Genomic DNA, 23232 nt, shown 5'->3' on the forward strand with positions numbered 1-23232 from the left:
TTTTTATTGAAGAATATTTACAAGTGCTGCATTATTCACATTCAGTCCACAGTGGACAGGTTCAACCTTTACAACAACTGGGGTACATGGTTGTTCGAAGAGACAACTTGACATCACAACCTGAGTTACCTTCAGAGTGAAACTGCTAGTGTGTCAATCGACTCATGTAAGCTCACATACAGCCGTTTTGTAACATAGTTTGTTGAGTTGTGAGCGACAAAGCCCTGATTCAACACAAGAGGGCAAACTACACAACGTGAAACACAGCAATGATTTCAGAAATTAAGGAAACGATGAGAGAAAAGAAAGTCGTGGAATTGTACATATAGTGCACTCATAATGCAATTAAAAATCACTTGAAAGAGAAGTACAAAACAGATGCAAGGACACTAGTTTTGGTTTCATAGTCCTAATATGAATTTTGAGTGCGTCTACATTCAGAAAGTGTGACATTTACCTGACTGCTACTAGAGTTTGGGACTAGAACCACTAAAGAGCTACTGATGATGCTGCTATGTGTCACAGCTTTTGGCTAAAAGTGTTTTAAATTCCACTGAGTGATCATGAATCATAATTTACAGTTAAAATCCCACGGACAAAATATGAAATGATTGGATATAATTATAAAGAAGGTGTTAGAGAAGCTGTAAAAAACAAAGTAAATGGTTACTTCACCCAAAATGAAAATGCCTTCATTAATTACTCACTCTCATGTCGTTCCACACCTGTAAGACCTTCGTTCATCTTCGGAACACAAATTAAGATATTTTTGATAAAATCCGATGGCTCAGTGAGGCCTCCATTGACAGCAAGATAATTAACACCTTCAGATGTCCAGAAAGCTACTAAAGACGCATTTAAAACAGTTCATGTGACTACAGTTGTTCAACATTAATGTTATGAAGTGAAGAGAATACTTTTTGTGTGCCAAAAACAAAAACAAAATAACGACTTTATTCAACAATAAACAAGGCTATGTTATGTCATTTAGTGTTTCGAAATTTCAATGGTTCACCACTGGGGGGCGTAGCTTTGGCAGTTTGATTCCGAACCACTGATTTGAAACAAAAGATTTGTAAAGCTTCGAAAGCTTCATGAAGCAGTGTTTTGAAATTGTTGAATAAAGTCGCTATTTTTTTTTTTTTTGGCGCACAAAAAGTATTTTCAACGCTTCATAACATTAAGGTTGAACCACTGTACTCACATGAACTGTTTTAAATATGTCTTTAGTAGCTTTCTGGGCATCTGAAAGTGTTGTCTTGTTGGCAATGCAGGCCTCACTGAGCCATCGGATTTTATCAAAAATATCTTAATTTGTGTTCCAAAGATGAACGAAAGTCTTACGGGTGTGGAACGTCATGAGGGTGAGTAATTAATGACAGAATTTTCATTTTTGGGTGAACTAACCCTTTAAGGAGCTCGAACTATCTTCAGACACAGAAAATGACAATATTTACATTAACAACTCAATGAAAACAGTGTGTTAAATAGAAAATTAAATACATTAAATAGAAAAAAATATATAATTACAAGGAAAATCACCCTGTTGAACAGGCACTAATAGAAAGCAATGCAGAGGAGAGAAAAGAAAGAAATATATACAAAATTCAAGCATAAATCAGACATTTTACCTTCTTGATTTCTGGTAAGACTAAAATGAGATGGTATCAGACTGAAATTAGATGCAAAAACTTTAAAGAACTGTAGAATTATGCACATGGAATGATTTTAAATACTGTCAGATTTGACCTGCTACACTGAAAGTGCATTTCAGTTTGTACTTTATTAGTCGATGCCACAGTATTGAAAGAATTTTTAGATTAGTCTTAATTAATTAAAAAAATAATAATATTAACATAAATAAAAGAAAAAAATCTACGTCTATGTTGTTTTTTTTAAAAGGCAGAGCTGGATTATGGACCAGGCAAGTGTCCTGGGACCTCAGACTGTCAGACTAAACAGACCCCAGACCCCCAGAACCCTCACCAGGACCCACATAATTTAATGTTAGCCATATGTTTCCTAATTCCTTAAGCCCAATGGAACCTTATCACTTAAAGTATGATAAGGATTCCACCATTAGTGGCAGCTTCCAAGACAATGATTTAGTCCTTGGAAGAAAACAATACCTTATAATAAATGATGAGATTATAGGATAATAATTAACTTGTTTGTCCATGAATGTTATCTTCAGTATTGATCAATGTCCAGTGTTTTGTAATGTGCCAAGAAAGAAAGTAACAGCCCATGGACGTCATTTTTATGTAAGCCTAATAATAATAATAATGAATGAGATAACAGAGCGATAACTTTGGCAAGCCAAGCCCACTTTAACAACAACACAGAAATCAGCTTCTGTTGTACCGCTGTGTTCATGAGACCTTTCATTTTTAAAAACTAGAACACTGAGGGAAAGGCAGAATGCTACAATCATTCAACACAGATACAAAACACTGTTAATAAAAATCATGATCCGCTCTTGCTTCCAATTACATTGTCACAAAAAATTAAAAGAATAAATAAAAAAGGTAAACACTCATTTGGATCATTTTGCAGTCCACATGCTGCCATGAAGTAGCAACAAAGTATTAAAAAAGGTTTTGTTTTATCCAGTATGGAATGTCACCAATACATCTATGTGTATTTACACCTATGAGGAAATCAACAAGTCAGAGCTGTTGTTGGATTTTAGAAACTACAACCAAATGCTGACAAGACCACCAGTCAAGTTTGAGTTTCCATAAGGCAAGCGTCTAAAATTAAAACACAATCAAAAAGTCTTCCACAACAACTCTCTTGGTATTCCACAATGACCAGTCATCCTTGTAAAAAAGCCTTTTTATACAAAAGAATCTTCTACCTCTCAAAATTTCTAAAACTTTGCACCCCACGCAACCATTCTGACGTCCCTCATCAAAACCCCCACCACCCACAGCCCAGCCCCTTCTGAGGAAAACCTGCTCCATTCTCTGTGATATTAATAAGAAATGCCTCATCATTGGCTAACATCACAGTCCTGACGAGCCAATGAAAACGAGCGCGGTGACCACCAGAACCGACGTGCAGAGTGGTCCCGAAGTGCCAGCGCTTTTCTGGACCATCATTCCAGTGCCTGTGGATCAAACACACACATATTTATTACTTAAACACTAGTTCTTGAGTTCCATTACTAAAACCAGTACTCGTGACTACTCTTCGTACCACATACCTGAGTCTCGAGACACTATGGTCTCATGGGCTGCTCCATCTCCTCCATCTCCCCAAGAGCGGATCTCCAAAACCACATAACCATTGTCCTTGGGTAGCGGCAGCCTGATGGAGGTCTTGCTTTTCTCTAGTATCTTCAAGGCAGACTGCCCTTCATGCTTGTAAAGAACCTGCACAAATAATATAGTATCAATTTGTACTCAAAGACAACTATTTTTTTGAGAATTAAATTCTCAACACACCAGCGTAGTATTTCAAATCAAGTCAAATTTATTTGTATAACACTTTTCACAATACACATGGTTTCAAAAGTAGCTTTAGAGAAAATCATGATGTTAATCTTTATATCATCTTAATATCTTCATGCCTTCAGCTGGGCAAAAATGTAGTTAACATTTTTCGTGTTTTGTGTTTTACTGGAAAGCACCTTGTATTCCTTTTGGCTGTTTTTAAGGTGCTCTATAAATAAAAATTGATTAATTGATTGATTTTGTGACCATACAATTAATCAAGCAATTGAGATTTGCTATATATTATATATCGCCCTAGGCGAGTACACTGTATGTAAGTGGATAAAGCTGGATAGATTTGGATACATATCCAACTTTATATAAAGATCTTTATATATTCCACAACTGTGCTTACAAAAGTTCTGTAAGGAACTGAATTAAATAAAAAACATAAAACATAAATAAACAGCTATGAAATGTAAACACTTACAGTTTTTCATTTTACATATTGAACTGACTCTCATTTCTGTCTTTCATAGTTTAACATCAGACAATTTGAGTTTCTTCTCAAATCTACCTTCGACATCAAGAGTCATAACAAGACATTAATCTCCAAATAAAGAGCAAAGTTAGATGTACAGGTTATTTTCTGATAGAAGTTACTTTGATGAACTATATCCTAATGGAGAGTTTCCCAAACTGTGGAGAACAGTGAACATGCAAATGTTTACATTTTGGAAATTTTAACTTAAAATAATAAACCAAAACATTTATGTACTTGGCAGACTCTTGTAGTGACTTTTAAGGTATAGATCTGATCAGATTCTGGGAATCTGTATATGTTCTCTTGATAGAAATCTTGACAAAAGACGACCTCAATCCAATACCAGCATATGCTGGTTAGGTATGTTTTGAGTTGTCCTTATTTGGTCATGAGCTGTTTAAGGACCAGTACTTGACCAGCTTAAACCAGCTCATATCCATCTAAGGACCAGCATAAACCTGCTTAAACCAGCTGCTATGCTTCAAAAGATACGATAAGCTGTTTTTTTCAACAGGAAAATCAGATATGAGATATACACAACTGGTTTAAATGTTTATTCACCGTTAAAAAGCACATAGGGTTGGTGGTCTTGTTTTCCATAAGACACAACACGTGTTCTCTTCTCACGTGATATGAGGATGCCATTTATTATATTCTTACCTCAGAGGTATGAAATGATACCTTATGATATCTTGCTTTTGATTGAAATGACTGAATCTGAGCAAATATTCTGATTACATACAGACGCTGACAGGTGATCCAACACAAACGTACACAACAAACAGATAGCTGTAGTGTCCGGTGGCACTGTGTGTCACTCACTTTGTAACCCAGAACAGCAGACTCATTGTCCATGGATTTAACATGATCCCACCTCACAGTAACCCAGGAACCATCAACTTTCCATGAGACATTACCTGGAGGACGGTTGGGGGCTAGAAATGAAGATATGAGCAAAAGTAAGTATACTGCTTTCACACAGTTCTCAGTGACAATGTCAAGTTGTGAAGTACATATAAAACTGTTGGTGGCATTTGAACTGTTATGGAAGTGTCAGATTGTTCTAGTTATCGGTTTTTAGTTGCAAACTTATTACATTTCTAGGATAGTAACAGCAATCTTCAGAAGTAGGTCAGCCAACTTGAACAGATCACGTAACACTTTATTTTTTCAATGGAGGAGGATGAAAATTAATAGAGGCAGTTTTTGAGTCAACTGTAAAGATGGCAACTTACAGAATGAAAAGTTAAGAAAACTCAAAATATCATGACAACGAGATGTGATGCAACAAGATCTTTTACTTCTCTCAACTTTTCCACCATTAAGGTACTAGCTTTTGCAAGTTAGGCATGAATTACCCTTTGTTTTTCCTGGAACAACATTCTTATCAACCACTGCCCTCTGATATAAAGGGTACCAAGTTGGAATTTCATTCATGAGCGATTTAATGTCATGGATCAAGGTTAAATCACTGTTGAATTTAAAATTTAGGAAATCGAATCAAGTCTTTATTTTTTCAAAATGTCTTATTTTTTGTACAGATCCTTAACTTCAGCATTGATTTTCTAAGTATTTCGTTAACGTATTTACAACATTTAGCATTAAACATTCTTTTAACGTTGTTTCAACATTCTTTCAAAGTTAAAACGCCATTTTTAATTGATAGGAAAGTTGTTCCAGAAGTTTCAAGTAACATGTTCTACTCCATGTAAATCACATTTCAACTAGGCTACCAGTGCTCCCTGAGCCCGAAAATGAGGTCTTACGAGGTTTCTTGGTGATGACAGTAGTTCTCGGGGAGGGCGGGCCAGTGCCTGCGCTGTTGTAGGCCAATACGGTGACGTGATAAAGAGTGTTAGGCCTCAGACCTGTGACACGTGCCGTGTTCTCCAGCCCTGCAGTTCTCACCCGGTCCGCAGCTGCCTCACGTTCATGTTGCCGCCAATAACGAATCTGTAACCAGAGCAAGAATACAATCTTAATCCTGTCCCAATATTAATCCTTAATCCCAACCTTAATCCTTAATAGAAACTAAAAAAAAAGTGAACTCTGTACTCAAAAATAACATAAATAATGGAATCATATTTTTCACCTGACGATGCAAAATTATAAAAATTATTGTCATGTATTAGCCTATTCAATTAAATATAAACTGCAAAAAATACCCTTTGATACCAGTGAATTTCAAGCATGGTTTTATCTAAAAGGAGATGTCTTATCTAAATAATGTGTTTAATGTTCCTTGATCTGATCTAGATGTGCTGTTCATAAAAAGGAACTAATGAGATAACAGCATCTCTATTAGTTGCACACTCAACGGGCAAAGCTCACATGACGTGCCACCTCAGGTGGCCAACAATGATACACAATGTTCACCAATACAAATACAAAAAGAGATGTGACAGAATGATCTGTACTGACCTCATAACCCCGAAGTACTCCATTAATGTTCAGATGTTGAATGGGGTCCCAGGACACCAGAATTTCAAAAGCTGTCAGAGCAGTGGCATTAATCCTTCGTGGGGACATGGTAGGTTCTGAGGAAAACATAAAAAAATAAAGATGATCAGTTATTGAGGCATTAAAGTGAAGATATCATACATTTGTTCATCATTTAATTTTCTGAATTCATTTTATGAGGCTGGTAAAAAACAAAAATAAAAGTCACAATTTAGTTGTAGATCGTTTTCCACCCCCTCTCTGATGGTTTGAATTCTATAAACTCCCTCTTCACGTGCATATTGTTGCACTTACACACGAGTTGCATGTTTGAGTTTGCACTATGACACATAAAATAATCTAGGCTCAATTGTGCCGCACAAATGGTTCTACGAATGATGAGGGACCTTGTTAAAATAAACTTTGAATGTATAATACAGATCAGTTTAGAGTATTTTCTCATGTTATTCTCTGTTATTATCAATTCTTGTGTTTCTAACTTTCACTACCTCAGTAGTGGAACACTAAACATTCATGCGTAAATGTGAGTGGTTGTGCGTTATCTGTATGATTGTATATGTATTGTAGAACTTCTGGGCAAGAAATTATTGCAGCTTTGTTTCAATGTTTTTGGGAGGAAATTTTCTGTGCTGAAAGTTAATATGCTTAATAAACTAATAACTTAATAATAGCACAATAAACTCACACTGTGTAATAAATGCTCTTATCTAAAATGGCAGAGGAACATTTGTTTCCTCATTATATGACCTTTTTAGACGTTTCTTTGACACGTTTCTCCATTGTCTGCCCTCTAGTGGTTAAGCAATGTCTAATCAGAATATAATGAAAATTGCACAAAATATAATCCTTCGTAACATTTCTCACCCTCTTCTGCAGAGTGTACAACTGCAATCTGGCTGAAGGGACCTTCTCCTTTCTTGTTGTAGGCCTTGATTCTGACCTCAAAAGGGCAGTAGGCTGACAGACTCTCATTGCTGTAAACATATCGTGATGACTCCACATGTGGCACCCTCACCACCGTCCATGTTGGCATGCCTTGCTTTCTGAACGCCAGGATATAACCAAAGCCATCTCCATTCTGATACTCCCTAACCATGGGCTGCAATTCATACCAGAGGAAATTGTTTTTTTATGTAACAGAAGGTGAGGGTTGAGTAATAAAGACACATTGATTGACCATCTGTTAGTAACTCTATATACAGATTAAAGTATAAAGCAAATCTTATATGCAGTTAAAGCAACCGTGACACTTACAGTCCATGTAATGATAAGTTCATTACGGTTTCCACCACCTCCACCAAGTCCACTGGGCGCCACAGTCGGTGCTGCAAGACAAAATAATAACCAACTTACATAGCGGGAAATAATACCCTAATATCTACCAAACATATTTCTATGTGGAACCACACTAATATTTTATGTCAATTTGGTTCTAATTCAGTTTAATTCTTAACACAAACAAATTTGTACTAGTTCTGACCTGCTTGTTTGGTTCGGACAGGCTGGGAGGGCATGCTTGGTTCTCCACTTCCCAAGATGTTGCTAGCAATAACCTGGAACTCATAATCCATCCAGGGTCGAAGATCTATGACACGTGCAGATTCAGCATTTCCTTCTATGTTTGCAGGGTCTGGAGGAACCATTAGCACACAATGACAGGCAAACATTGAGGATGACATCATGAATGATGCTATAATACAAATAAATTTCTCAAACTGGATGGATTTTATGAAATAGCCGAGGGGGTAGTGAAAAGTTTAAATAAATGAAAAGTTTAAATAAATAAGTAAGTGATGTGGGTGCAATAATGACTGAAATAAAAAGGGATTAAAAATTAGAAAAAATATCAGGGTACCAAAAACTAGGGCTGGGTTAAAAATATTGATTTCACGATTTTAATCGATTCTCATTTTGATGAATCCGATCTTGACTAAAAGATCGAACTGATCTTTTAGTCTATGCTGTTTTCAGATGAATGAATGTTACATTTACGTTTTAAATTTAGCCATTCAATGTCCATAAACTCAATAGTTAGCTAGAAAAATGAACTCTAGAAAGTAGCATTTTGTTAAACATATGCATTATATTGCATATTCACTGTAACCTGTTCTTCAATATTTCACTTATGTTTGAATAAATCCGTCATGTTTCTATGACAACCACTTTTTAAATATTTATATGATAAAAAATGAGAAGAAATATAATTATATCATTTAAAAGTTATAATTATAACATTATTATAAAAACTTCCTTATGTGTAATTTTAATGTAAGTAGCCAATCAGTTAATATTAACCTTTAATATCATAGTAATGTACCAACTTGGGTTTCATGTAAAGCATCAGTTAAGATATTTTTTTTCCCTTGAAAAATATTGTCATGTACTGTACCTGATACATATCCCAATTAATCAATATCGAATCAAGCAGAATCGAAATCGGAACAGAATCGAATTAAAGCTTGTGAATCGAAATCTAACCAAAATCTAAAAAGAATGCAAGATTGCAAAGTTGATTGACAGTGTGGGAAGAATGATTTGATTATATAATTTGCAATGCTTTATGCAAATGAAGTGTTTTGTGTTATAAACAAATAAAAGTTCAAAAAAGTTTGAGAAACCCTGATGAATATATGAATTCATAATTCATATCATTGATTTTAAGCATCTTTGTAAAAATAATTATGCAAAAATGTTAATTCTAACATTATGCAGCTGTTGTGTTTGCAACACACCTAAAGACTCATATCCTCACCTGTCCTCATCCTCTTCCAGTCATGAGTCTGTGATGAGCGGCCCAGGATGATATACTTGCCAATGGGACTGTGGTTGTCATATCCACGGCTCCATCTCAACTCAACCGATGTGTCGTTGACACTAGTCACCACTAAACCTCCAGGAGGTCCTGGTGGGCCTATAAAGAGAGAAACATTCAGCTTTACCAGAGAATCTACAACAGTTTTTTCATACATTCATATTAAAGTGTTGTATTTGGGGCTTCTTTTTTATATACAATATATATATATATATATATATATATATATATATATATATATATATATATATATATATATACAGCTATGGAAAAAATTAAGAGACCACTCCAAGTTCAGAAATCAATGTTAAGTGGTCTCTTAATTTTTTCCATAGCTGTATATATATATATATATATATATATATATATATATATATATATATATATATATATATATATATATATGTATATATAAATATATAAATATATCTGTATCAAACAGGCTAATGGAAACCAAACCTCAAGGATATAGATCTGCTAAATTTATATTTCATGACTCTACGTTTCATCAATTCTCACAGGGCTGAGTGCCAAGAGCTGCCTGGCCAAAAATGATCAAGCTGAGGTAAAACACAAGAATTGGGCAGTAAAACAGCCAAAGGCCACAGGCTGGTAAACTGAGTTTTAATAAGGTCTCTGTCACTGGTCAGCCAGCTGGAAGCCCTCACCCCTCACGACTAGCTTGGCCGAGGCCACCGCGCTGTCCACCACCGTCTGGGCCGTGCAGGTGTATGTGCCGGCATGACTGAGCTGTCCGTTCATAATCACCAGGTCACCAATCGTCTCTTTCTGTATAGAGTGACAGTGAAAAGAAAAGTAAACTTTATTAGAAAGAATATTAGCCTACTTTAACTTAATAAAAGCATTTATTATGGGGTTTTTTTATTTTTTATTATTATGTGCCTAATCTGTTGAAGCTTCAGATTTGGATTTTAAAATGGACTGTATCATGTCTAAAAGGGATTTACTTTGAAGTGAATCCTATTAGAGCTAATCTCAGAGTGTGAGAGGAGCCTGCTGCTATTGGAATACAAATTCAGATGGTTTTACTAATCTTGCTAATTTTAAATATTAAGAACATAACTAGATTTTCACATTTTATGAAGAGAGTCTAAGTGGTATTTGCCTGCTAAGTGTTGTGGGTGGTTGTCAGAGAGCAGCTATGCAGTTATTAAAGAGCTCTAAGTTGTTTTTAGATTAAAAAAAAGTTTACATTTTAGAGTTTTTAAACATTTTTTCATGCCAAGTGCTCACCCCCTCCATGCGCCGATAGTGTCCATTTGGTTCCTCTAGGTCCAAAAGAACTCCATTGAGGGCCCAGGTGAAGGTGAGGTCCATAGTAGGGTCATGTGATGCATGGCATTGCAAAGTGACATTTTCACCCTGATTGATGTCGGCATTAGAGGGTGCTAGTGTGATTTTTGTGGCATCTGTTTGACAGAACAAGGTGAAAAATATAACTTTTTATACTGAATGCATCTGAATTCACAATAAAATGCTGATGACTACTAAAATTAGCATTTTAAAGGTTTAGATGCAGCTGAAAATGCACTCAGGCATGAAATCGAGGCATAACAGAAGATATGTACAGAATGAATGTGCAGACAAACAGATGACAAAAGGTGTTTACTTGCAACAAGGCTAAAAAGTCTAGTTGTGTCGAGAACAGTAAAGATTTTTCTTAACCATTAATGACCTTTCCCCATAACAAACACTGTTTATTGGTTTTACGTGATATTACACATTTAAGGCTAAAGAAGCCATGTGAAGGGTGGGTGAAATCACCCACTATGCTCATTGCTTTCCGGGTTAATCGGATATTAAAAATATCCTTGAGGGAAGGTAGTGTGGCACCGACAATCTTTTCTGCTGTATTTACTATGCGCTGCAGGGCTTTCTGGTTGTGGATAGTGCAGTTACCAAACCACACAATGATGCAGCTGGTCAAGATGCTTTCAATGGTGCCACAATAAAATTAACACATAATGGGTACCGGAACACTGGCTTTCCTTAAGTTTGCGGAGAAAATAGAGGCGCTGTTGTGTCACAGTTGTGTTGTCCGCAAATTTAGTGCTGTACATTGGTGTGTGGACATGGGTTAGCAAGGTGAAAAGCAGGTGGCTAAGAACACATCCTTGGGGGGCCCCTGTATTCATTGTGATGGTGCTGGATGTGTTTTTGCCAACCCGAACTGCCTGTGGTCTCCCAGTAAGAAAATCCAACAGCCAGTTGCACAGGGTGGTGTTCAGGCCAAGTCGGTCCAGTTTTTGTATTAGATGCTGTGGGATAATGGTGTTAAATGCCGGACTAAAGTCTATGAAAACCATTCTCATATAAGAATCCTTTGTTTCCAAGTGAGAAAGAGCTAAGTGAAGAGCAGCAGAAACTTCATCATCACTGGACTGGTTCACCCAATATGCAAACTGGAAGGGGTCCAAGGAGGGAGGTAGGCTGGTTTTGATGTGTTTCATGACTATCCATTCAAAGCACTTCATGACAATAGGAGTCAGTGCAACAGGACGGTAGTCACTGAAGCCAGATGGAGATGGTTTTTGGGGACTGGTATAATTGTGGTAGCTTTACAGCATGTAGGGACAACAGCCTGGCTCAAAGAGATGTAAAAGATGTCTGAGAGGACGTCTTTGAACTCTTCTGCACAATCCTTCAGCACACAGCCAGGTTATCTGTTTGGCACTAATATTTAGCTGGTCTCCCAGCCTGGTCATAGCTGGTTTTAGAGGGGTTTTGGTTAGCTAGGAGACTGGGAGGCTGGGAGACCAGCTTAAACCAGCTGAACACCAGCTAACCCAGGCTGGGAGACCAGCTAAAACCAGCTACTTCCAGCTTAAACCAGCTAAGACCAGCCAACCAGCTTAGGCTGGTTTTAGTTGGATTTTTCAGCAGGACCTTTAAAATAGATAAACCAAAAAAGTAGGTTATGTTACCTCTGACAGACAGGTGTCCTGTGCTGTTGGCCTTGCCAAGGTAGTTTTCTGCAAAGCAGGTGTACTTCCCCTCATCTGCACGACTGATGTTGAAGATCCACAGAATGCCATCTGGAGTGACTGTTATCCTGGACAGAGTTCATCATATGGTCTTTTTGAGATCATTGTACTCAAAGCATCTTCAAACAAACTCACAAACTTTGTGTTTGAGACATATAGGAGGTCTTTGAAACACTGGAATGAAATACTGAAATACTGGATTACCTAGTACTATTGGTCAGTAGCTCTGTGCCACGACTCCAGAAGAGAGTGGGTTTGGGAGCCGCCCGAGGTTTACACTCCATTTTAACCTGTCCACCACGGGCAGCAGGGACCAGCTTACGCACTGGATTTAACCTGAAGTCCGGAGCCTGGACTGAAATAGGGCGACAGGACAGGGCAGGAAGGGAGATGGGTAACCACACAGAGAGGATTTAAACACAGATCATACTATAACTGGGGTTCAGGCATGACTGGATAGGCAGAAGGGGATCTGAAGTGCATTAAGGTAGATAACAAGACAAACATGTTAATGTTTATGAAATAATATTCTGATTTGTTTTTATGTTGCGATTCAGTTGTGCTCACCTTGAACTCTGAGCTCAGCGTTTGAGTAAATGGTGCCATGTTTGTTTTCGGCCACACATTGATACATCCCAGAATCCTCCAGGGCGAGGTTACCGATCCTCAGACGCCCGTTATTCACTTCCACACGGTCCTGCACACAGGTATGTTTGTGTTAGTGACATGATGCACATGCATATTAATGCCAGCAGAGGGCCACACAACATTTCTCTTATCAATCTACCTACAGTTGAAGAAAGATAATGAGCAGGTTATTCAATGTCACATCTCACTGCCTCCAAGACATGAAGAGTTTTCTAAAAACGAGTTAACATATATCAGTCTGAGTCTTGACAGCTAGAGGTCCTGTTCATTTCTGATAACACACACTGTCAGATGATGATCCAGCTACAGTATATGTGTATGTGTGTGTGTGTACATGGCTGACCTGTGTGATGAGGGGCTGTCCGTTACGGAGCCAGCGAATGCTGGGTCTTGGTTTGCCCGCAGCGGCACAGCTCCACTGTAACTCTGAACTGATTTCCACCTCAGAGTCACTCATGACCTGAAGCCACTCAGGCTGGGCTGGAAAGCGAGAACACACATCAGTACGCTTATTAGATAAAGAAGTATTCATTTAATTTCATATACACCAGTGTATTATTTTAGTATTATTTATACATACTATTATATATGTACATACTACATACAAGAATCTGTGATTTGTTGATTCTTTTGAACTTTTATTTAACTGATAAAAGCATAAAGAAAAGATTTCTAATGTTTTCACAAAGCAACTTAATTGTATTTTGTAAATATAAACAAATTTTGATTTTGATGGTTGCAACACTCCAAAAAAGTAAGGACAAAGGCACAATAAAAGTGAAAAGATTATAGAATATCCAAGTTATGTTTTGAAACATTCTGCAATTAGCAGGTGAATTGGTAATGATAGGTGAGTGTATCAGGCTCTCCCTGCATCCCAATGTGCATACTATCCACCCTATCCGCCCTAAATAGTATTGAATATTACTAGTGTAACATACTATTTAGGATGGATAGTATGCACATTGAGATGCAGGCTCTGTTTTAGCGAGCAAAGATGGCTCACCACTAAGAAAATTGTCAAGCAATTCAAAAATCACATTTCTCAATGCAAGACTGCAAAGAATTTAGGTCTTTCACCATCTTCCATACATAATATTGTTAAGAGATTCAGAGAATTCAAAAAAATCTTAGTCCGTGTAGGGCAAGACAGGACCTCTGTTGAATGTGCGTGACCTTCGAGGCCTCAAATGGCATTGTGTGAGAAACTGTCATGCTGGTGTGTTAAAAATAACCACATAGGCTCTGGAGTACTTTGGAAAACCATTGTCACTTAACCCAGTCTGCCGCTGCATCAAAAAATGCAACTCGAATCTCTGTTACGCAAGGAGAAAGCTTAGCTATACATCAATTCTATGCAGAGATGCCACAGAGTTCTCTGGGACACTTTAAGTTTTTCATCTAATATTTACACTGCCCTCCAATAGTTTTGAAATGCCTTAGAAAAGTGGGGTTTTGGACAATATTGGCATGAATCCTTTTTAATTTGTGATAATTTTGCACTGATAAGGGACAACACAAACCCCAAAAACATATTTTATTACATAAACAGTTTATTCATAGAAAAAAATTTAATTTTCGATTAATCAAAATATCCACCGTTAGCAGCTATCTGACCTAAACTGGGTTCTAATTGGTTCATTGTATTCTAAACTTAATTGGCAATCAATTGTTGAAGATACTAAGGTGTGCTGACCCAAAAATCTTTTACAAACCTGGGCCACGTTTAAACCAGTAACCAGGCATCACAGCTGGCAAAGGGGCATTTGATTACATTATTATGTAATCAAAATGAAAATTATTATTGCTGGTCTTCAATGATAATGGCAAGTTACTTTAATGTATTTGCACCAAAAAATGATAAGGATTTATGCTCATATCATCCAAAACCACACTTTACCAGGGGTGTTTCCAAACTTTTGGAGGGCAGTGTATATTTTATTTTATTTCAATGAATGAAAACAATTTTTAATAGGTTTAGTTAACAATAACAACACTGTCATACACAACGTTTTATGTCACATCAAACTTCTACTAAAGGTAATGAGAGGAAAATCTTTTAGAAAAAATCAATCTAGTTCTGACATCACGCCTACCTTGCACAGAGACGCGTCCCTGGTGTGTCTCACGGCCCTCTGAGTTGTAAACCTCACACTCATACATGCCCTCGTCATCAAAATTCAGTTCAGGAATAATTAGGATGGGTCCTTCTGCACTTGCTCCGACCTTAGGGGGCAAAATCCCATCCACCTTCCTCCAGCGGATTTTAGGAATGGGACTAAGGGAGGAACGTAAAGAGCGAGCTAGATGATCACAAAAACATTCCATTTTTATAGCTGACTGAGTTATGGATTATGTTGAACCGATGTAGCAGTGATCTCTGAAGGGAAGTTGGGGAGCTCAAGGGGACTTACTTGCCATAGGCAAAACATTCCAGCTGTGCAGTTTGTCCTGATAATGCGTATGTCTCAGCAGGAAAACGCACTCGGATATTCGGGGAGGCTTTCCTTGGGTTTGCTGTACCAAGGGGAAAAAACAAGATATAAGATGTATTTTTATAAAATGCCATTTTGATAACAGCAAGTAGCTGAGCTTGTTTCATGTTTCAGAGGGAAACAGAGCTTTGAGCTAACCTTCAGGGTAAACAGTGAGCTGGACGGCTTTGCTGAAGATGCTCTTGGTGCTGATGTCCATATTGATGGTGGTGAAGCAGAAATAGTTGCCCGTGTCATTGGCTCTAGCATTAGCAAGGTATAAGTTACCCGTCACCTGAGAAACAAACCATCTGCCCGACTCTGGCTGGATGAAGTTGGGGAACTCGTTGATGAACCAGCGGTAGGACAAAGCTTGGTGGTAGCAAATGGATGCAAGATGTAATATTAACATTTGAGGAAATAAATATACTGATCAGGTTAAATACAGAGGGAAATGTTTTGCTAACTGATAGTGTGTGTGTGCATACCTGGGTAATGAGCTGGTGGCTGGCAGGCAAGGAAGGTTCCCATACCCTCATGGACCGTCTGAGGGCTTCTGCTCTCAGGAGGGAAATCATGGAGATCTAAAAAAAACACAAAAAAAACCACACAATAATTCGCAGTGGTAGTGTGCAATTTCATCTAGCTGCTTTTATCCAGAAAGGCCTAATTTTCACACTTGGACAACGGTAATTGTTTGAGTTGTACTCACAGCCGAATTTGAGGTTAGCCACACGGCTAACAATGGTGCCACAGCGGTTGATGGCGAGACACTGGTATGACCCACCATCTCGCCCATGCTGAGGATTATTGATCACAAGGTTTCCTGCGACCTGTGTGTACTGTGAATCCTCAACAAATGCTATTTCAGTGCCATTCACACGCCACCTGTGAGAAATCACATACGAGATCTAACTTCAATAGCCAGGAGATTGTCAAAAAGTGGATAATCGATCATTTATTTATTAGTTGCAAACAAGTAGTACACTTTGCAGACAATCTATTTAAAAATATTGATTTAAAGGAGGTTTTTAAATACTTGAGAAGCAAACTTGTATATTGAAACATTTTTCAGAGAACATATCTTGAATCAGGTTTATTTTTTCCACCCCTGGGAGTCAGCCGACATTGGCTTAATGTAGCAGCATCTTGTATATGTTACATACTACCACGCTTGTTTGTACAGTTTATGTTTAACCACTTCCCTTTTTTCTGTGCTTCTAATATGTAAAGCTGCTTTGAAACAATTACCAATTGTAAAAGCGCTATATAAATAAATTTTACTTGACTTGACTTGACCCCAGTGACCAATAGTTGTTTTTTTTTAAGCATACATAATCAATGAGAAACAAATTTGTGAGAAAACAAAACTTAAGTCTCATTATCTTAAAGAATTACGTTTGTTCAGCAAAGATGCATTAAATTGATCAAAAGTAACAATAAAGACATTTACAATATTAAATAATAAATGTTGTTCTTTAAAATGTTCTGTTCATCAGAGAATCCTGAAAAATATGTATCATGGTTTCAACAAAAATATTAAGCAGCACAACTGTTTTCAACATTGATGATAATAATAAGAATTGTTTCTTGAGCACCAAATCAGCACAGGTTCAGGTTTCTGAAGTATCATGTGAAGTAATCATGTTGAAAACTCAGATTTGACATCACAGGAATAAATTACATTTTAAAATATATTAAAACAGAAAATTTTAAATTGTAATATTATTTCACAGTATTACTGTTTTTGCTGCATTTCTGATCAAATAAATGCACCCTTGCCGAACATAAGACTTGTTTTATAAACACCAAAAATGTTTTAACTGTAATGTATTTATCATCCAGAAGTAATCGTATCTTGTTTTAAGGATGTTTTGATTTTTTAAATACTTTATTTTTGTACAAATACTTTCTACAATGTCTGTGTTAAAGGATAGGTCATACTAAGTACAGTAAGTAAAGATCCTGTTTTGTTCAATAAAGTGTAAGTGACAAAAATCTGATCTGAGTACCGGTAAATAGCAGCAGGGCTGGCACGAGCCTGGCAGCTCAGGGTCACCTTGCCTTCTGGCATCCCCTCAGGGTAAATCAGACTATATGGCTGCTCCTCAAACACCGGCCCACTGTCATGACCTGACACACACACATCCCCACCTACAAAAAAAGTGCACACAAACACTGTCTGAGAGAAACATTTCAACAAACATTGTCACATTTTAACCAAAAAAAGAGTTTTTTTTTTTTTAAACAAACAGCAGTCTAGCTTGTAGTGTTAAAGGGTTAGTTCACCCAAAAATGAAAATGTCATTAATGACTCACCCTCATGTCGTTCCAAACCCGTAAGATAGTTTAAGATATTTTAGCTTTAGTCCAAGAGCTTTCTGTCCCTCCATTGAAAATGCATGTACGGTATACTGTCCATGTCCAGAAAGGTAATAAAAACATCATGAAAGTAGTCCATGTGACATCAGTGGGTTAGTTAGAAGTTTTTGAAGCATAGAAAATACATTTTGGTCCAAAAATAACAAAAACTACGACTTTATTCAGCATTCTATTCTCTTCTGGAATCCTTTCCATTGAACTGATTCCACTGAATTGATTCATCTTTCGGCATTGGTAATGCACTTTTACGCCGCGGTGGTTGTTTTTGGCGATTAGGACATGCACACATACGCACCATTTTAAAAAATATAGCAATACCAAAATACAAACAATGTAGAATAGCTTGAATACAGCGTGCGTCTCGCTCAGATTGTAAACGAAGCTTGGACGCACCGGATAACACATCAGCAGTGTCTTACGTCAGCTGCCTCACTGCGGAGTCGTGAACCCGGATTGACAACAGACCCGGAAGAGAATACAACGCTGAATAAAGTCGTAGTTTTTGTTATTTTTGGACCAAAATGTATTTTCGATGCTTCAAAAACGTCTAACTAACTCACTGATGTCACATGGACTACTTTGATGATGTTTTTATTACCTTTCTGGACATGGACAGTCTACCATACATACATTTTCCATGAAGGGACAGAAAGCTCTCGGAATAAATCTAAAATATCTTAAACTATCTTACGGGTTTGGAACGACATGAGGGTGAGTCATTAATGACATAATTTTCATTTTTGGGTGAACTAACCCTTTAATGGCCTTTTTACATGAAGATCATTCTTCAAAGGGTTTGAACCAACAACCTTCTGGTTATATCTCCAGATGATTAACTACTAAAAGCACACTAAATAAAAGTCAAGGGTATAGTAAAATATCTTTGAGAGTAATGTATCTCAAGTAGTCTTGTCATGCTCAGGTCTTTTGTACTGCCTCTTTTGACAGCTAGAGTACTGTGCCAAACAGACAGATACGGGGGGCCATGCGTGCCTAACAACTACAGTGTATTTGCACTCAGTATGGGAGTGTTCTCCACCCGGGGAAAGTCAGCAGGGGATACAAGCTGTCAGATATAATTGCATGCACTCAGATATTTTGACAGAACGAGGGGGAACAGGGGAGTTTGAAGACATACAGTAAAGTCTCCAGGTAGCTGTGAACGCATCTGATGCATTATGAACTGGGTCAAGAATGAGTTTGGATTATTTGGGAACTTGTCAGTGTGCACATCTGCATTTGTAATTTTGCTTTTTTGTTTCTTATGGATTTGCAGTTTGTGATGGATTTGAGTACTACAAAAAATAATCAGTATTTTTGTCTTGTTTTCCAGTAAAAATATCTAAACAACCTTAAAACAAGATAGATTTATATTTAGTAAATTGCATAATATATTAAGACTTCAGAGATTTTCAGAGATGTTTTACCCGACTGGCAAATAAATCTAACAAATTTGAACAAGGTTTATGAATAAATTAGAGAACAGAATTTTTAAGAAGAAAAAAAATCATCTGAAAAGCATATATATATATATATATATATATATATATATATATATATATATATATATATATATATATATATATATATATATATATATATATAAGAAATTATCTGTTTTATCTTATGGGATTATTTTCTTTTCCAGTAAAACATTATTCTTAAACATACTTAAAACAAGACAAAAAAACCTTTTAAAAATGTAATAGATTAAGATTTTTAAGAAGTGTGTATGCTTAGATTCATGAATTTATAATTTAAAATTCATTGGAGATCTACATCTCCATACGTGTTCAAATGAGTGTGTGTATGCAGCTCTGGTAAGACCCACAGGAATCTGGGGCAATAAGAGAGAGACAGAGGAGGAGAAATGAGTTGAGAAGGGGAACTGGCTCCCTGGGAGGTTTTCTGCTCTGAGATTGCAGTGAAATTCAGTGGTGTGTTGGCTGCTTCCAGTAATGGGGATAAATAGATCCAAACTGCCACTTAAGTTCTTTTCCACTGAAGTCTCTCAACAGATCATCACAATTTCTATGTGTAGTTACTTCTGTGGGCTAGACTGAAACACAGTAATTGTGTATATTTTCACATTATTTGTTCCTTTCCATGCCCATTACACAGTTTTGCTGTTTACACTGACGTTCTATTTCAAATAAATACCCATTTTTTAAGAATCATGAAAAAAATGTGAATTGAGTGGTTTTAGTCCAATTTTTCTGAAGAGATGTGATCGCTTTACATGATGAACAGATTAAATTTAGGCTTTTATTCACATATAAACATTGATCAGCGATCCTAAACAGAAGCTCAACTGCTTGATGCACAAGAACAAACCTCATTGGTTCTTGTGGAAGCTCAAATGTGCTGCGTAACACACAAGAATGAACCTCATTGGTTCTTGTATGTCAAGGAAGTATGCTTGAGCTTCCATTTACCTCTTTATGAACTTTTATGAAGCATCAAAGTGGTGTGCATAGATGGACTGTCAAAGGAGGGACAGAAATCTCTTGTGTTTCAAAGACAGACTAACAGTTCGAAACGAGATGAGGCGGACATCATTTTCATTTTTGAGTGAACTATCCCTTTGATGTAATATTTTACCATGTTACTTTTTTACTGTATTTTTGATCAAATAAATGCAATGTTGGTCTTTTCATAAGACTCTTCTTTCAAAAACTGCACTGAGTACTAAATCATACTGACCCCAAACTTTTGAATGGTTGTGTATGTACTATATCTGAACAATGAGCAATATAGATCTAGCAAACATAAGCAGAAACTGCACTCTGATTGGCTGGCTGCACCTGTCCGCCTGGAAACAAAGTCTGTAGTCAAAGTAAAAGTAGTTGAATCAGCAGTTTTTCTGGAGAACAAAAGTCTCTGAAATAGGTGGTAAGTATAATTCCTATTATATTCCTAGGTGCATATTATATATGTACAAATTGAGAGGTGTGTAAAAATAAAACAAACTTTGCTTGGTCACTTATTTTGGTCAGACGGCAGTTCCTGGCCACAATCTGCTGCAAAGTGGACCACATTTTATGCCTGTGAGACTAGGACAACTTTAACTAGAGTGCCGTTAGCCAAGTTAATAGCATTATGGACAAAACCCCATTTTTATCAATGTTTAATGGGGCCTGGATTACTTCAGCCGACAAAAACACATCTCAAGTAAATCAAATCCCTTCTGCCCACTGATCTAAGATAACACAATGAATAATTAATTTGAATTTGTGGACCCCCACTGATGCACAACCCTAAAACCACACATCCCAGACACCATCAATGTGACAACTTACATTTCAATGATGTTTTAACAAGGAAATGCTGGAGCGGAGGGAATACAGAAAAAAAAAAAAAACAATGTGTGAGTGGTAACGAAGTTTGGCTAATGGGGGAAGGGCTAAGTATGTTTTGAATGAGATGAGATGATGGAAGACATCAGATCACATCATACTTACCCAATGCGTAGCTCAGAGCCAGAGAGCTGAGAGACAGCAGACACAACAGAATCCTCATCCTCTTACCGCAACCACACCCAGACGAGAGATGCTTTCAGCTCCTAGAGAAAAACAGAAAGCCAGATGACACTCCCAAAAAAAAAAACGAAAATAAAAAACAACCCTTGGTTGAGATTAGAGATGAAATGGTACATACACTGAAATCAATTCATCAGGTGAAGTTGTTTTGAAAACCAACAAATAGCAGCACTATGCACTTTTTGTTTGCATGAACATTAAAATATGAAACTGTAATACTGTCAAAACCACAACAGTTTCATCCATAGTTGAGACTAAGGCTGATCTGCGATGAGTTTTGTTCAGCAGGTATAGGCTACTAGTTAATAAAGCTTGCTGTGGATATATTCTGTTTTTCTTTGTCCTTTTCAAACCTCACAGCAGAGGAGAATCAAAACAGCCTGGTAACTAACATAACTAACCAATGAGAGGATGCATGGCCATGTGTTTTCAATTGTCGACAGATTCTGAGTTATTCTGACACTGTACTCTTCTGACACCATGAAAACCTATTCTACACTGTCATATTCACCCCGATGTGTCGCCTGCTGATGCACGGCCCAGAGTAGGGGCTAATAAAACAGGGGCATGTTCCACAAATTGTTTTACGGCTAAATTGACAAGAAAGCGGCGGGCAGCAGCTGTTTTGCACCATTCGCCATCCGGTCCTCACATCTGCAGGATTGTATCCTCCACTGTGCAACATAACCCCCCACCATCAGCCCTGTAATTGGCAATTGCACATCTTTTTCCTGGCTCAAGTAATGGCAATCGCAGCAAGGGCCGTTGCTCTGTGGTTCCCGGAAAGTCTGCAGGCGAAGTTGAGAACCATGAAGCACCAGCACAGATGTGCTGTTTGTGATGTGAACAGTCCTCTAGAAGCATCCCAGCAGTCGTTTGTAGAGGTTTACAAGAGAGAGAAAGGGGCTTTCATCAGAGAAATTTCTTAATTACATCAAACAAGACTCTGATTGCCACCTGACTGCACTCAAATGCTTGTTTTATAAGCACTATTTGGTGTGTTGTCACAGTCTTTTCAACTGCACTCTACTTAGCATTGTATAGTGTGCTGGCTGCCAGTAGATTTTTGCATGACTATATGGGGAATGTTTGTCAAAAAATGCACAAATCACCAATGCTACAAATTTACAGTGAGTTCTCTGTTACACTGTGATTTACAGTATATGGCCTCAAACACACATATAGCTAACAACATTTCTTTGAAGTCCGTCTTCCCTTCTCTATTATCAGTGATAGCTTGGGACCCGAAAACAGTGCAATAATTCCCCACTATCACATGCTTATATTTCAAACTTGTTTTCACTACAGTATGTTCCTTTAAATAAAATAAAATACATACATGTTTTAGAGTTTACTATTTTTTTAATAAATGTTTAATTTTTTTTCTTAAATTGTTTTAATATTGCAAAAGCAACACTTTAAACAACAAAATTATACTATTTAAAAAAATTCAACATTTAGATCCTGGAAAAACATGCTTATTTAAAAAAAATCTAAGTAGTGGGGGCGCATTTGATTGCATTTTGAAACCAGTTATCCAGATCTTTGTGTATTTCTCAGGTTCACACCTCCCTACAGTGAATCATGCCTCTCTTTCAAACACTGTTCTGTTAAAATCTCTTATTTTGCTGTGTCTGTTTCAAACCTCAGAGCTGAGGAGAATCATAACAGCCAGAATGAGGGAGCACGGCTGAGTGCTTTCTGATGGTAACAAATTCTACACATAGAAACGGAGTGAGCCTGACAATGTATTTAGTACTTTCATATTGATAGAGTGAATTGAGAAACATGTTTTTCTAAGTAACTACAGTAAGTAACAGGATTGCAATTAACTTGACTCTACTAAACATTGCTTGCAAGAACGTCATGAAAGTTTACAGCAACAATGATGCAACATTGGTGCTGTGAACTTCACATACTTTTGAAAATCC

At 37.2% G+C, this 23232-nt stretch overlaps 1 protein-coding gene across 2 annotated transcripts in view; it reads right to left on the bottom strand.

The window, feature by feature from the left end:
* Positions 1-1351: 1351 nt before the first annotated feature.
* The window catches only part of cntn2 (contactin 2), a 33973-nt gene continuing 12092 nt past the window's right edge, over positions 1352-23232 (bottom strand). Inside the window, exons 2-23 of one of the 2 annotated variants that reach the window (XM_067387311.1) lie at positions 21224-21324; positions 17393-17534; positions 16093-16268; positions 15869-15964; positions 15540-15752; positions 15321-15423; positions 15003-15184; positions 13250-13386; positions 12826-12955; positions 12463-12613; positions 12199-12326; positions 10508-10683; positions 9922-10042; positions 9194-9352; positions 7922-8071; positions 7696-7766; positions 7306-7540; positions 6403-6518; positions 5850-5934; positions 4804-4916; positions 3209-3377; positions 1352-3112 (exon numbers count right to left, since the gene is read on the bottom strand). In XM_067387311.1, the coding sequence (XP_067243412.1) occupies positions 3009-3112; positions 3209-3377; positions 4804-4916; positions 5850-5934; positions 6403-6518; positions 7306-7540; positions 7696-7766; positions 7922-8071; positions 9194-9352; positions 9922-10042; positions 10508-10683; positions 12199-12326; positions 12463-12613; positions 12826-12955; positions 13250-13386; positions 15003-15184; positions 15321-15423; positions 15540-15752; positions 15869-15964; positions 16093-16268; positions 17393-17534; positions 21224-21281 (3015 nt within the window). In that variant the 5' untranslated portion in view covers positions 21282-21324 and the 3' untranslated portion in view covers positions 1352-3008. Of the gene's footprint in view, positions 3113-3208; positions 3378-4803; positions 4917-5747; positions 5935-6402; positions 6519-7305; positions 7541-7695; positions 7767-7921; positions 8072-9193; positions 9353-9921; positions 10043-10507; positions 10684-12198; positions 12327-12462; positions 12614-12825; positions 12956-13249; positions 13387-15002; positions 15185-15320; positions 15424-15539; positions 15753-15868; positions 15965-16092; positions 16269-17392; positions 17535-21223; positions 21325-23232 lie in introns of both variants that reach the window. The other variant, XM_067387310.1, reaches the window with a different exon arrangement.

The sequence above is a fragment of the Chanodichthys erythropterus genome, chromosome 6, assembly GCF_024489055.1.
Source record: "Chanodichthys erythropterus isolate Z2021 chromosome 6, ASM2448905v1, whole genome shotgun sequence".
Classification (NCBI taxonomy): Eukaryota; Metazoa; Chordata; class Actinopteri; order Cypriniformes; family Xenocyprididae; genus Chanodichthys; species Chanodichthys erythropterus.